The 16584-nt window shown below is 45.7% G+C and overlaps 1 protein-coding gene across 2 annotated transcripts; it reads left to right on the top strand.

The window, feature by feature from the left end:
• Positions 1-388: 388 nt before the first annotated feature.
• P2RY11 (purinergic receptor P2Y11) lies at positions 389-15162 on the top strand. Of its 2 annotated transcripts, none has more exons than XM_083185069.1 (2): positions 389-480; positions 13659-15162. In XM_083185069.1, the coding sequence occupies exon 2, from the start codon at positions 13697-13699 to the stop codon at positions 14636-14638; it is 942 nt and encodes a 313-aa protein (XP_083041195.1). In that variant the 5' UTR covers positions 389-480; positions 13659-13696; the 3' UTR covers positions 14639-15162. The 2 variants fall into 2 exon arrangements, with proteins under 2 accessions (XP_083041195.1, XP_083041194.1); XM_083185068.1 differs by lacking the exon at positions 389-480 and adding an exon at positions 2721-2872.
• The last annotated feature ends 1422 nt before the right edge of the window (positions 15163-16584 follow it).

Below are 16584 nucleotides of genomic sequence, written 5' to 3' on the forward strand. Positions count from 1 at the left end.
GGTGATCTGGGAAATGTGACAGTTAGTAATGACTGCACTGTGCACTGCTAGGTGATATAGGAAATGTGACAGTTAGTAATGACTGCAGCTGTGCACTGCTAGGTGATCTGGGAAATGTGACAGTTAGTAATGACTGCACTGTGCACTGCTAGGTGATATAGGAAATGTGACAGTTAGTAATGACTGCAGCTGTGCACTGCTAGATGATACGGGAAATGTGACAGTTAGTAATGACTACAGCTGTGCACCAGCTCGGTGATTTGGAGAAAGTGGACCGTTGGTAGATTTTGAGGACCGGTTTGGCCAGCTCAGAGCTAGGGTGTGCAGTCCAGCCCCTACCCTTAATATAATGTGTAGACATACACACCTGAAGGCCAGAGACTCCTTCAATTTAGATTAGCACCCCTCCCACCTGTCCTGATGTTTTTAAAGTAGGGACCTAGCATTTGAAGACTGCACAATGGTATAGCCAAACTACAGGTAAGATCCTTATTATATAGCAAGTAAGATGTGGGGTGAGCTTTTGGGGTGTGGGGCATCCTGGATTGCTCTCTGGGCCACTTTGGGGTACCACCATTTAACATTACATCATTTGTTTTTTTTATATATACCTCATATATTACATATAAAAATGTAAATGGTGTATGGTGCACCTTCTACTCTGTTCCTATGTTGTAATACTAAGTCTCAGGGCCTTATTCTAGTTCACTCTTTCTGACAAAATCCTTCTTAGATGGACAAAACCATGTGCACTGCAGGGGGGCAGATGCAAAATGTGCAGAGAGAATTTAGATTTGGGTGAGTTATTTTGTTTCTGTGCAGGGTAAATACTGGCTGCTTTATTTTTACACTGCTATATGGATCTCACTTTGAAGTAAAACCCCACCCAAATCTAATTCTCTCTGCACAAGTAACATCTGCCCCAACTGCAGTGCACATGTTTTTTTCCATCTAAGGATTTTGTCAGAGAGTGAACTAGAATACGGCCCTCAGTTAGGTAGCACACCCCATTATTAGTAGCTAGGGTGGCCAGCCTTTCCCCCTTCCCCCTGCTGTTAAGATGGCCCTGTTTGCACCCTCTGTTAACTTTACTTTACAGCTCCGCTATCTCTGCCCATCTGGTTTGTAGTAAGCAGCTGCTGTAAGGTGGAGATTGGCCGATGTGTAAACACTGCATGCTGGGGGAAGGGGTCTATAGGGGGAGAAGTATGTGAGGAATTTAGTCCCTCAGTGATTAAACCTATTCTGTGTAGTGTCTCTTGTCCATGTCGCTGTGTGTGTAACAATCTAGCACACAATAGCCACAAAGACACACTCAGGAAGTGCATTACCACAACTGTTTCCGACATTATTATTTATAAAGCGTTTCTTATATAGGGCAGCATAATGCGTTGCGCTTTATTACAATTGTTGCATCCCTTATGGTGCTGGAATGTATATAATCATGCATCCAAGTGTCTGATTATGTGTAGCTGCTAGATTGTGTAATTAACACATGACCCAGCACTATTACAATCCTAGATAATATTACCTCTATACTCATACTTGCGTACCCTCCCGGAATGACGGGGAGAGTCCTGCAAATCGGATCTCCCTCCCGGCCCCATTCTCCCCGAGAGGGTGGGCAAGTCTCCCGCATTATTGCTGGAGCACCTGCTCCCCCCTTCCCCGCGGTATAAAATGCCAAATTTCGCAGGTCCGCAGGGAGGGGGCGGGGCTAAAATGAAGCGAATCCTGTAATTTTGCATAATTTTAGCCCCTCCTCCATCCACAGACCCGCAAATTAATGCGGCTGCCTGTTGTGGGGGCGGGGCTTGGTGATGTCGGCTTTGCTCCGCGCCCCCAAATGTAGCCTCATCACGCCCCCCTTTCACTCCTCTCCGGGCTTCTTCCAGAGATGAGTTTTAAAAAGTCGGCAAGTATGTCTATATTTGGTAGGGACGATACATTGTGTACTCCACATAGTCAGGGACTGATGTGAACCGTGAAATATCCTATGTAATGCTTGTGCCCCGGGTGGGATGTGGAACATCCCAAAAAAAAACAAGTAACAGTCCCGCAAGAATCAGGACACTTGGGAGGAAAATCAGTGCTAATGTTGGGAGGTATGATAAAGTGGAGAGAGATAAAGTACCATCCAATCAGCTCCTAACTGCAATGCTCCATGCTGTTTTAGTGACAGTTAGGATCAGATTAGTTGGTACTTTAACTCTATCCACTTTATCTCAGACTTGTCTACCCTCCCGCAATACTATCCAGCACTGGCTAATGGTATCACTTACTAGAGAATGCTGTGGGAGTCTGGTCCTAATTCATGCCTGTATGCTAATGCCTACACTGCTGCGATTTTCAGCCTGCGAATATACGCTGCCTAGCTTGCCGATCTGAATCGGGACCTTAGTGTCATCACACTGTTATTGCAATGTCTATTCCATAAGCAGTTTTGTTTAGTATCATGTTGCTGTGACTGTAATGATAAGTGAACATACTATAAAAGTGTTTTTGTCATCACTCATGAAAAGTATCTTTGTGTGCCCTTGATGTCCCCGGGCTCCCTGCGAGGTGGCACACACACCAGTGTCTCGGTAACGCTTCCTTTTCCACCAGTACTTATTTGTAGTCCTTGTGCTTATTTCTGCCAGGCAGGAGATGGCACTTGTGCGCCTCAGGCAGGAATATAAAGGGGGGAGGACAGATGTGAACATGTGCTGGGGGGTGGACAGAAATCACACTGACAAACACAAGAGGTGGAGGAACACAGAGTGAGATCTGCAGCATTCACCAGTGAGGAAGTGTCTAGAGGCAGGGAAACCACAACTCCTAGAACACAGTGTGCAGGTTCTGGACCTGGGCAGGACTGACCTGCAGAACAGTAAGTGTGTGTGTGTGTGTGTGTGTGTGTGTGTGTGTGTGTGTGTGTGTAAGGGTGGGGGGAGAGTTTTGCAAATGTGTTTAACTGTCTGCAATCAGTGTTGTTAAGTAATGACGTGCGGTGAGAAGAGGAAGCATTAGGTAACCTATTTAGTGGCACACAAAATCAGGGTGAAAGCTTTATCTGTCCAATCTATCTAGTGGGGCAAAAATCTGGTAATGAATGGGATAATAATTAGTGCAAATTGGCACGTTACTGAATATATTAGTAGGTGCTGTGTGTCTCTTTGCTCTAGTTTATTAAAGTTGCAGATCAGTCATTATTGTTATCGCACGATTGCCTCCATGCGGGAGAAAATGCTCTGTTGCTGGACTTCCCTGGTTATGTAGGATTGCCATCACCTGGGTTATTGATGAGAAAGGTGTTTCACCACAGGTGATGGCAATCATACATTACCAGGGAAGTCCAGATACAGAGCATTTTCTCCCTAAAGTAGAGGGTCAGATAGGCAACCCTGCCTCATCGATGCGTGACGCCGCTGGTCATTAACGACCCCCCCCCTCCCCCGGTTGTCTGTACATGCAGCTCAATCTGCTAATATTGAATAAATTTATGGACCGTTGGGGGGCATGCATACCTCCCAACTGTCCCCCTTTTTTTGGGATGTTCCCGCGTCCCTCCCGGGGCCGAAAGTGTCCCACAGCGGGTAAAGGAGGGGGGTGCAGTTGGGAGTCACCCTGAATAGACACTGTGTGCATGCACACAGCATCTATTCCTGCAGCCGGAGGGGCTAGGGGCATAGCCAGCACTTCACTGAGCTGCTGGGCATGCCCCCGCAGCTGCAAAAACAGGGCACCCCTGACATTTTCGGTGTGCCTTCGGCTCGCATGTGGGTGTCCCTCCTCCAAAGGAATGAAAGTTGGGAGGTGTGGTCATGTGATGTCACTGATCGATATGGTGAAAGATTTCGCACAGTGTGTAAAGGCAATATTGTTCTCGGATGGCACCGCCGATGCAGTTATCCATATCAGTGGCTGTGGAAGTCGCCCAGGGCCTACCCAGCATCACATGCATCAAAGACATAAGTAAGTGGCAATGTACAGCTACCAAAATACACAGGGCAAGAATGGCTCCACATAGAGATCTAGAGAAGTGCTACTGTGCAATTAGATGTGTACACAGTATGAAGGCTCGATTTAATGAGGTGTGACTGTGTGTCTGGATGTTTGTCCCGGACCCATAGGACAACTCTTACCGCAGGAGCTGTCCTATGCATGCAGAGAGAGGTGGGATGTGATGCTAGATGCATCCTACCACAGGACCTTTCTAGAGACCAACAACTATCCTCCATAGGGATGTGCACCGGCCACTTTTCGCGTTTTGGGTTCTGATTACCTTCAGGGTTTGGGTTCTAAAACACCCCCTAAACGTTCGATTTTTTTTTTTTTTTTTAAAGCATAAAAACTGCTAAAATCACAGAATTTTGGGGGTTTTCAGAATATGTTTTTTTTTTTCTGCTACGCTATTATTAACCTCAATAACATTAATTTCCACTCATTTTCAGTCTATTCTGAGCACCTCACAATATTGTTTTTAGGGCAAAAGGTTGCACCGAGGTAGCTGGATAACTATGCTAAGCCACACAAGTGTGTGGCTCATCTAGGAGTGGCACTGCAGCAGCAGACAGGTAGTATATATAGAGAATGAGATACGGCAGTACTAGGCACCAGACGGGTAGATCCGCCAGTACTAGGCACCAGACAGGTAGATACGGCAGTACTAGGCACCAGCAGAATGATATTATAATTATATTGCAGTAGGTATTGGTTGGCAGGGCACCAGCAGCCTGGAATTTATTACAGCACTGCAGGACAGGTATAATGTATGAATTAAATATTATAGCCTAGGTACTACTAGGTAGGTAGGCAGTAGCACTGTCAGTGGCACCAGTGGACTGAGTAGGTACTGGCAGCCTCTATTCAGTGCAGGCACTAGCATCGCCTGTGGACTATATATATAATATTATATTATATACAGCACAGCACCAGAGGTAGGCCCCAGCACAGAGGAGATAGTAGTACTACAAGTACACAGTTAAGCCCCGTACACACGGGGGAGATATATTGCTCAGCCATATATCGCTGAGCAATATATTGCTCAGTTTCTCCTTTTCATCAGCGACCAGAGATGGTCGCTGATGAAAAAGAAACTGCCGGGGGAGCCCGGCAGTGTTAATCAGCTGGTCGCAGGAGCATGTTCCTGCGACCAGCGATCACTACAGGGGTAAAAACGGGAGCGCGCACCCGGCGATATATATTTAAAGCATTGTGTGAATCCGGTGCTGGGCAATGACGTTTTGCCCGCGCGACCGGATCCGAGTCAGACGGGAAGCTCCGAGCGCCGCTCATACCGGGCTCGGATTGATGACGTTCGTGCGGGCTCGGAATCTCGGAAATCCGAGCCCGCACATCCCTAATCCTCCATAGAGGCTCTGGTGTAAATTTACAAAGGTAGGAGTTCTACTGAAGATGAGATATTGCTGATAGAAACCAATGTGTTTGAAAAATGACAGTTGAGAGCAGAGTGGTTGAATACAGCTTGTTAAGCAGCGATCGTTCGCTGGTTAATGAGCGGCTTAATGCTGCACGCCATCTTCCTGTCACAAGTGCAGATCTAGTGATACAAATAATTAACCTAGGTTAATATTTAGAGCGCTTATATATGAGTGGTTGTCTTAGTCAGCTGCTGCTTATGGGGGTGGTCAGTTCCCCAAGTATACAGAAAAACAGAAAAAACAAGATTTAAGCAGCGCTTTCACACAATAATTGCAAGTGTATGCATCAATCTAATCGTAAAAAATTTAATAAAACAATACACATAAAAATACAGTAATAAAAACAGTAAAATTAATAGGACCACTAATTTGAGTATAGTCACCACCGATGTTGGAAAACCTGCATTGATCTTGACAGCAAATGTCCAATGAAATATAGAGGGAGTCCGTCCATACGTTTGTATATCACCTGTGGATGCTTGGTTGATAACCCGTTGGCAAAAGTTGGTATAGCCAGCCCGGGAAACCTTGTTTGTATACGCAATCCGATTACAGGAATGGTTGGTCGGTCTGCAACCTCACTGGTCAGAATTGAGGACAAGAACAGGATCAGATGATTAAGCAGGAAGTCAAATGACGATTTTGTAAAGGGAGGCAAAGTGACTCTTCTCAGGAGGGTGGTCCAAACGCACCAACGCGTTTCGCTGTGCTAACCCACAGCTTTGTCAAGGTGCTTAATCATCTGTTCCTGTCCTCAATTCTGACCAGTGAGGTTGCAGACCGACCAACCATTCCTGTAATCGGATTGCGTATACAAACAAGGTTTCCCGGGCTGGCTATACCAACTTTTGCCAACGGGTTATCAACCAAGCATCCACAGGTGATATACAAACGTATGGACGGACTCCCTCTATATTTCATTGGACATTTGCTGTCAAGATCAATGCAGGTTTTCCAACATCGGTGGTGACTATACTCAAATTAGTGGTCCTATTAATTCTACTGTTTTTATTACTGTATTTTTATGTGTATTGTTTTATTACATTTTTTACGATTAGATTGATGCATACACTTGCAATTATTGTGTGAAAGCGCTGCTTAAATTTTGTTTTTTCAGATCTAGTGATGGAAGTAGCCTAGATATTGTTCTGACCAGGCTTACCTACTTGTAGAGTCTCCTCCTCTGGGAGAAGCCCCAGAGAGGGGACTATCCGCAGCACTTCGGGTGGTGGTGGGGCCTGATCTCATAGATTGTATCATTTTAGCCCTGCCTCCTTCCGGAAAAGCCACAAATCGTGGTATTGAAATGCTGACACTGGGGGGATCCGGGGGGGTGGGGGCTGGAGGGGGACCTGATTTTCGGAAGCCTCCCGGCCATTCCAGAACGGTTGGCAATTCTGGTTCTGACCTGTTGGATATGCTAAGCAAACACACAGCATGAGAAGCCTGCTATGGCTGTTGTAAGACTAAACCAACGGCAGCTGCCAGCTCCCATTACCTAGAACTGCTACATTCATGCCATTGCCTGCCGTAAGTGTCTTAGGATAGAGCCCAGGACTATGGGTGGTCTTATATATTGATAGCCTGTATCCCTTTCATACAGTAACTCATGATTGATATATCACCAATAAACTTATCACTAACACTATGACATCATCATTACAAATATAACTCCTACTATTACTATATATTGTAATTAAACCTATAACTACCACTGACATCATCATGAGTCACATACAGTAATTACTACATCCATCACTAAATGTAATCTATACTAGGATGTAAGCACTAAACTCATAACTCCTGCTGTGACAGCATCACTAACTGGTACTATGACCACAGCATTAACCCTTTGAGTGCCATTGTTTTAGTGCCCATGTCGACTGTGTGTGTGTGGGGGGGGGGTGTTAAAAAACACCATGTTGACCTGATGCTGTGTCAACCTAACCCCATGTCGACCGTCATGCATGTCGACCTAATGCTTGTAGACCTTATACTTGTCTGTCCAATGATCCCATTTCCCCAAAAAAAAGAACAGACGCTGTGAGCGGCGCTGGCATTTTTAGAGGCTATTTTGAGGATCTCTCACAGCAATGTTGGCCCTCAAAGGGTTAAGTTCATAACTGCTACAATGATGTCCGTATTAAACTCCTAGGAGTAAATTTAATAAAGTGTGAGATTTTGGAAGTTGTCTATAGTAACCAATCAGATTGTAGCTATTATTCTCTAGAATGTGCTATATGAATGACAAGTAGAATCTAATTGGTTTTCAATGTATAGATGGTCGACAGTGACTAGGTCGACCACTGATGGTCGACAGTGAGTAGATTGACACCTAAGAATGGTCAACATACACTACATACACTGGTCAACATCACCTACGCAACCTCTCACGCATCAGACCATTCCTCTCCACTGACGCGACCAAAATTCTCATTCACTCTCGTCATCTCCCGCCTTGACTACTGCAACATCCTTCTCTCTGGGCTACCTCTCACCCGCCTCGCACCTCTCCAATCCATTCTTAACGCTGCTGCTAGGCTCATCTTCCTCTCCCGCACATTTTTCAAACACAGCCTGTTACATGACAGGTAGGAGCTGATTGGCTGGCTGTTTTATCACTCTTGAAGCTTAGAGAATCTGGCCCCTGTCCTCCTGTCCTGTTCTTCCCTTCCTCTACTTCATCTTCAGTCTCCTCGACAATTTCCACACCTACTTCACAACTGATGCTGATTTTAGTTCTACCAGCTATACCCCTATTTATACTGTATTTTTCAACACACCCTGTACGTTACCTTGTCATTTGTTTTTTTGTTTGTTATGTACGGCGCTGCGGACACTTTGCGGCGCCTTATAAATAAACGTACTACTACTAGGTTGACATTGGCAAAATGTCGACATGAACATGGTTGACAAGTGTTTCTCCCCCAAGCCCCCCCGTTTTTGTGTATATGTCGACATACACCATACTGCGTCCCCTTACATAGCTCGCCATGCTTTGGGCACGGTGCCTCGCTGCAATCGGCATATTATTATAATCTATCTCTATGCCCACTTAGATCGTGAAGTAAGAAAAAGTCAGTTTAAAAAAAAATTAAATGATGAAGAACTTGTGTTGACCTTTTCCTGTGTTGACCATATTCATGTCAAACCCTTTGCCTGTGTCGACCTTCTGTCAATGTTGGCCTAGTGCCTGTTGACCGGATAGCCTGATTGGTTGCTATGGGCAACATCTCACACTTCTAAAAACTCACACTTTAGTAAATGTACCCCCTAGTATTTGTACTAAGATGATATCATCAAAATAACATCTCACACTCTCAATTGGCACTATGACCTCACCGCCGAACTTATAATGTAAACCAACGGTGCTATGATGTCACTGTATATAACACGCACAATGCCAAATATTGCAGACCTAGGGTTAGGGCAGAGATCAGTGTAGGTTCATTTTTATAGCAGGTAATGATACGGCTCAATAGGAAGACGTATAGGAAGGGAAGTATAAAGGGAGTGACGGCTGGGCTGGTTTTCCTGTGCTGTCTGTTCCCTTGCCAGTGTGTGTGCGTGTGTATGTGCGTGTGTGTGTGCGTGTGTATGTGTGTATCTTTGCCATGGGAAATCCTGTAGTTGCAGAAGTAACTTTTGGACATAATAAAATGTGTCCGTCACATGACACTGGCCATTGTGTAGCTGAGTAACCAGGTTTTCGGAAGTGAACTGGCAGTGCCCAAACACAGCATTAACTAGATGGTGTTTCTATGTGCTGGAAGACATTTACAAAGGACTAAAGTGTTCATATACAGCTTTGGGCCTATCTGTGCGCCTCAGTATTCACAAATGTGACACAGGAGGAGGGGAACAGGTGGGCAGAAGCTGGCAGGAAACGGGCAGGTGGAGGAGTTCACGAAGGAGTAAGGAGGTGGCGCCCTGGTGCGGAATTGGGGGGGGGGGGGGGGGGCTGCACAGCCATTTACACTCCCTAAAAGTACCGGACTCGTACCTCCCAGTTACTGCGGGAACGTCCTGGTTTTTGGGGACGTTCCCGCGTCCCACCCAGGCCGGGAGTGTCCCATGGTGGTGGACAGTTGGGAGCCCGCCTCCCCTCCCTGCGCACAGCATCTATTCAAGCAAGCGGAAGGGCTGGGGGCTGGCCAGCAGCTTACATAGCGGCTAGCCATGCCATCACAGCTGCTGAAAATGGGGGCGTGGCCTCGCAGAATGCCGCAACTTGTAGTCCACGCCTCTCGACGCTAGGTCACACCCCCTAATTTCGGGCATGCGCCTTTGTCACGCGCTGATGTCCCTCCTTAGCAGGATGCAGAGTTGGGAGGTATGCCAGACTTGAATACCAGCTTTGAACTGTAGGAGATTGAGCATGCTCCAATTGACCCACACTTTAATAAATCTACTTCTTAATATACAGATGGAGCCGCTCTCATCTGTGTGGCTCCCATAGCACTGATCGCCAGCCAATGGGGCACACGCACATCGGAGACCCTCGCGTGCCCCATACTTGGCAGTGGCCGCGCGAGTGTGTGAGACGATAGCCAATATACCAGCGGCTGGCGCACTGGGAAGAATGATAACAGCGGCTCCATCTGTATAGACCGCGCCAAAGAGAGCTGGAGGGTGTACATTGCCCCTTTTAGAGGCTACCTGCCCTGATCTGCGATCTGTGTCAGATCGATGGCAAAAGTGCAACTGGCCATCGATAGTGCATTACTATGCAATGGATGACCATTGATGTTTTTATATATTAATGGGTCATCCATTTTCTTTGATGGGCCTCCAGGCCAATCAAAATATGGGGGTGGGGCTTCATGTGTATCAGGGGCGGAGCTATGCTCTGTGTCCCGGCCCCTTAGGGAAAAAAACAAAACTATTTGTTTAAGCTTGACATCGATGGGGGAGAAGCATCTGGTTCTCCCCCATCAATGCCAAAACTATTCGACATCGGCCATAAACCATTGTTGATTTTTAAACATTGATGGTCGATGGCCATCACTATTGGAAGCTCTGAGCACAGATATAATAGGTAGGAGCACATAGGGACAAAGTCGTCATCTTGCCGGGCTTTTAACTAGTTATAGATAAACTAATTATTTCTTCTTTCTTGATCCATCATTGTATATATGCAAAATAAAATATTATTTCCTTTGTTTAGTTGTTCTAGTCCAATTAGGAAAATACACCAACATAGCAACTATACCTAGCTGTGCACAAAGACTTCTGTACACAGCCAACCAATTACAAGTATTTTCCCATGCTGGACATTTGGGACTGGCTGCACAGGATGCCCCTTTTCCCATTAGCCAATCCCAGGTTGGTTCTGGCTTTAAAATAAGAATGTCTGCTATAAAGTCAGAGTGGAAAAATCTACTCCGCAGATGTTGACCATTTTGGAAGTTACAATATTATAACATTTACCCCGAGATCTCCCTGTGACAAAACTGTTCTTGTTGTCACTGCTAAGTCCCTCCTCCTCTTCCCTTTCAATGTCTGGGAGAAGTTGTAAACGTTTATTTGGTCATATGTGTTACTCTTTATTTCAGTTTAAAAGCCTCAGGCACTAGTAGGATCTCCAATAATGTATGCTAACTACAGGCTGAGAACTCTGGGTGCTGGATGACTGACCGAAAGTCGGGATTACACCTTCACCCTGGACTTCTCTATCTAAATTATTATTTTGACATTTTATTTATAAGGCTGTGCGTGTCGCAGCGCCATACAGAGGACATGCAATAGAACAGTACAGGGAGACAGAACGAATAGGTGAGTTTCCAGTGACCGTTTGAAGTTTTGCAAGGTCAAGGAGAGTCTAATAGAGGCAACCACCCATATAAACATCACAAACTCATTATAGTTGTCCAATCACCTAAAGCCACAAACATGGGCTATTAACCAGCCAGAGGCCGGAATTCCATATAGGGCATTTCCACCCATTTTAATGGGTGGCTTTCATAGAAGCAATCAAATACCTGTTTACCTGCCCATATTCTCACCATCAAGGTGCTAGTCATATCTCTCCATCATTCCACTGTGTGGGTGACATCAGTCATGCAGCGTCACCAAGTGGAACCTAGCACCTGCATGAGTGTCCTGTCGTAGCCCCAGAATTTTGTCTCCATAGAATATAAGTAGTCGAGTGCTTTTATTAATTTCGTTGTGAAGCGGTAATGTGAATTGTGACGTCTAAAAAATCCATTATAGGGTCACTTTTTACATGTAAATCTTATAAGTCCAGGAAGTGATCAACAAATTAATAAAAAAAAAAGGGTCTGCTCCCCCAGTCCATATTAAAAACAATGTAAAAAGCGATAAAAAAAATTGGTTTGTTAATATATGTTCCCTTTGCAATTTTACATGTAGAGGTTGGCGTAAGATGAGCCATATTTGACCCCATGGCCGTTCCCATTAATTGCAAATAGAATGCATTATTAAACAAAAAGTATTTTAATGTAATATGATTTTAATCAGAAGGCTAATAAATTTGATGGGTGGATCATCTCCAGCACAGCTGCTATACCCTCAGAGTTGGAAATATTAGTATATTGGATACTGACATCAAGGGTAACCAAAACACAATTAGGAGGGGGATGGCCAAACTTTCTTAACTTAATCAAAAAGTCAGTTGTATCTATTTTAAAAATATGAAGTATTTTGCACTACCGGCTGTAGGTAAAAATCCACAAATTGAAAGAGCGGTTGACTCAGTGAGTCTTTAGACAAAATAATTGGGATCCCAGGAGGGGTGACCAGGCTCGTGTGCACCTTCAGTAGGAAATACAGAAATGTTTTTTTTTTTTTTTTTTAATCCTGTATCAAAAAGGAGGTGGTAGGAGTATCTACCCACCCATTAGCTTGATCCATCTCCATAACCGCATCAATCTCAATCTCTAATACCCAATCATACAATCATAAGTGAGTTTTATATAGCATGTACAATTGTCCATTTGCCTCATAACTTCTGAAACCTATTCAGTTTGGTTCATAATAACTGTCATTTCATTATTATCATGTAATGAACATACTGCCAAAGTCTGTTTTCTTAATATAAGTGGGCAACAGTTTCTTGTTAACATAACGTGGCGTGACTTCTTTTTAATCAGTCTAAAAAAATGTTCAATTTAGGTGTCATTAGTAGATGGTCAAAAGTACTTTTAGCCTTGAACTGTGGTATAGGGCTAGGTGTTATCCCTAGTCTTTTCAAGTGATCCTTCAATCAATAAAAATATATATATATATATATATATATATATATATATAATCTATCTATCGGTCACTGCCATTATTACACAGAGGCTGCCAGGACATATGTGGCTCTATGTATATGTATTATGAAACCGATATCCATGTTGCATATAATACCACTAGGTGATTCATCACGCCCTACGGGCGCTCTTCACACCGTCGTAAGGGGCTGCGCCCCCTTAATTTGTGAACGTTTGTATATGAGAAATAGTTAAAATTGTATGAAAGATGGCCTGTATTGCAACTTGGGTGTCCGCGAATCGCGGGAGGGGGGCGCGTAGGGGGTTTCCACGAATTACGGGAGGGGGGGGGGTCGCGGGGGGTGCCGCAAATTGCGGGGGTGGGGGGGTGGTTGCTGTGAATCGCGGGGGGTGGGTTGCCGCAAATCGCGGGAGGGGTTGCAGGCGCGGGGGTTGCGGCGAATCGTGGGGGGGGTGTCGCAGGGGGGTGTGTGTGTGTTGTGAATCGCGGGAGTGGGGGTTGCGGGGGGTGGGGATGTGACGTGAATCGCCACAAGAAAAAATCAACATAGAAAGGTCAACACATGTAAATGTTGACATAAGTGTGGCACTTCACATGAGAATGAATATGAAAACATTCAAAAAATAAATCTTCAAAAACTCATGTCAAACGGGGGGGCGTTTTTGCCTCGAATTGTGGGAGGCGGGGGAGGGGGGTGTTTTGCCGCGAATCGCGGGAGGGGGGGTTTGCCGCGAATCGTGTGTGGGGGGGGGGTTGCGGCGGGGGGCGCTCACCTGGTGGCTGTGGAGTAGCAGTGCTGGGCAGCATGGGAAGGCAGAGGGTGTCTAGCACTGTCTGTGGGCTCACTGGGCTGGTTCTCTGTCATGTGAGTCAGAGGCTCCACCCAGCGTTATACACACACTCACACACTTTGAGTGACAGATGTAGCCAAATATATAAGAGATTGTAGACTATGTGTTGCTGTATGCAGGACTAACGTTGTATCTCTGAATGCAGGACTCCTCACAACCCCGAATCCAGCGAAACCTTGCCACATGGCAGGCATCATGTGCAATGCCACCTCCTTCTCGCATTTCCAAATTAACTACCTGGCTCCGGTGTATGGGGTGGAATTCTTTGTGGCTGTGCTGGGAAACGGGCTCGCCATCTGGTTACTGGGAGGATCTAGGAACCCTCATGCTGGCATCATCTTCTCTCTGAACTTGGCAGTGAGTGACCTGGCGTATGCACTGTCGCTGCCACTCCTAGTGGCCTACTATGTCATGAAGAAGAACTGGATCTTCGGCCTCAGCCTGTGTAAAATCGAACGCTTCCTTTTCAACTGCAACCTCTATGGAAGCATCTTCTTCATAACTTGCATCAGTGCCAACCGTTGCCTGGGCATAGTGTACCCATTTTATGCCAGGGGCAGGGTAGAGACTAAGCACGCTAAGCTGGCTAGTGTGGTGGTGTGGGTGGTGGTAGCCATCATTTCAGCCCCTGTGTTTGCATTCTCAACATTGAAGACGGAACATAACATCACAGAGTGTATAGGAACAGCAATAGACAGCAAGCTGGAGGCATACTTACCCTACAGCCTGTTCCTTGCTGGTTTTGGATGTGGCCTCCCATTTGTTATTACCCTTCTGTCTTACATTGGCATTGCACGGGCAGTATGCAAAAGCCATGGGCTAGAGCCAAGGGAGAAAAGGAAGGTGATCACTATGGTGTGCGTGGTGGTGGCACTCTACTCCATCTCCTTCCTGCCCTATCATATTCTGAGGAACGTCAACCTCTTTAACAGACTGAAGCCACAACCAAACTGCAAGTGGTCTTCCTACATACATTCTGCTTTCCAGATAACCAGGGCCTTGGTGGCTTTGAACCCTTGTGTCCATCCACTACTATACACATCGGTGATGGATAACGTCAGGGCAAGACTTGGTTTCGGCCAGGTCCAGTGTGAGGACAAATCACAGGAGAACGTCCGACTGTAAGCTAAGTAGTAACAGACATGTACTGTGTGAGCCACAGAATCAGTCTAAAACCCTGGAAATAGATCAAGTGACCTCGCACCAAACGCATCGTGATGAGAAAAGTGAGTGGTGGACACAGAAGGCATCAACAGACTGTTGTGCTACACAAACACCAGCCAGCGTTCTAGTAATGGAGTAGATCAGATCATGTGTGACGTGATACCCAAAGTCCTCTGTTCCTTGAGTACTTTGTTCAGCCATTCTATCCAAACTACGCATGGGAAAATGATAAAACCAATAGCAATATTAATATTATAATGCTGGCTATAAATGCTGCTCCAACATCACCAAACATACCCAATATTGATACACACATGTGACCCTAACACTAATGACATGCCTGAAAACGCCTGGTCATCTGCCACGCTCAATAGCTAGATTTTGGCACCATTTGTGACCTAACTATTCTATTGTGTGGTAAAAACCAGCATGTTTTGGCAATGTAACTGTACAGTGCAAATAAATCATTGTTTTTCAAACTCTGCCCAAGTTATTTATTCTTTCAGGTGAAAACTGGATACGTTGTACTCCTGATCGATCACATTTTTTATTTTGAATGACTAAGCCACTTGCGACTCTGTCACTATAGTCATTATCTGCTTAAAACCGTCAATAAAGTAGATTGCATGTAGAGGGAAGCGGTGATTTTGCCGACAATATATCAGCAGTGATTTTGATAACCGCAGAATGCTGGCACCCCAATGCCTACATACAACATGTAATGGGCCAAATGTATTAATCCTTTGAGTTCCAAGTGAATTTGTCAAAATAGGTGTGAAAATTACCAAGCAAACATTTTTATTCATCATAATGACCTGTAATGTTTACCTTTTTATATAGGAAATATAATTTTTTTTTTTTTTTTACTAATTTTTTTTTTTTTTTGTTTGAACTTATATAACAAATGTGAGCGACGCTGGCATTTTTAGCGCAACTCTCACAGAGATGTTGGCACTCAAAGGTTTAAGCCTTAACAAGTGATAAAGTGGAGAGTGATAAAGGACCAAGCCAAGTTGGGGGCCGATTGGCTGGTCACTTTATCACTCTCCACTTTATCACTTGTTCCGGCTTAATATATTTGGCCCATTGTTACTAATAGCATTTTAATACTGTCGGCAGTACACCTTGCTGTTAACAATTATGTATAAAGTTCCAATCATGAAGCATGGAGAAGTGGTATCTCTCCACATAATGGGGCCGGTGTATTGTAGCGGCGCTTAGCACGCCGCTATAATACTTTCTGCTTCACCACATTAACGAGGCGAAGCAGGAGGGGAGGCCGACAAGATGTATTAACATCTTGTCTGCCAAAGTGGGGGAGCGTAAACTTCCCCCTTCGTGATGTCCCCAGGGCCGGAGCGCCCCAGGGGAGTCGGGGTGGGGGCGCCCCGGTGCCGGGGGAGGGGGGGGGGGTACCTGTCCTGCGGCGCTGTGTATTTAAAGCTGGCGGCGGTGGCAGAGAGGGGTCCCTGCAGTCAACGAGTGCTATCCGCCGGGCTATGCGGAAGCACTTCTGTTGTGAAAACACTGGCCGCACGGCGCAAGCTGATTGGCTGAATCTCAGCCAATCAGCGTGCGGACAGTGTTTTCACAACAGAAGCGCTTCCGCATAGCTTGGCGGATAGCGCTTGTTATTTCTTATTGACCGCAGTGCAGGGACCCCTCGCTGCCTCCGCCGCCAGCTTTAAATACACAGCGCCGCAGGACAGGTACCCTCGCGGCACGGGGGGCAAAATGCCGCCCTCCAGTGGCCGGCGCCCTAGGCAAATGCCTAGATTGCCTAGTGGTGGCGCCGGCCCTGGATGTCCCCCTCCTAGAGACAGCGTATCAGTTCACACAGATGCGCTGTCTCTGCCTGCCCAGCTGGGTTCACTGCACATGCGCGAGATCTCGCTTTTATTGAGAGA

Source organism: Crinia signifera, chromosome 4, assembly GCF_055691185.1.
Source record: "Crinia signifera chromosome 4, ASM5569118v1, whole genome shotgun sequence".
NCBI lineage: Eukaryota > Metazoa > Chordata > Amphibia > Anura > Myobatrachidae > Crinia > Crinia signifera.

Excerpts from the sequence above, each read along its gene's own strand:
- P2RY11 (XM_083185069.1), top strand. The coding sequence starts at position 13,697 with ATGGCAGGCATCATGTGCAATGCCACCTCCTTCTCGCATTTCCAAATT.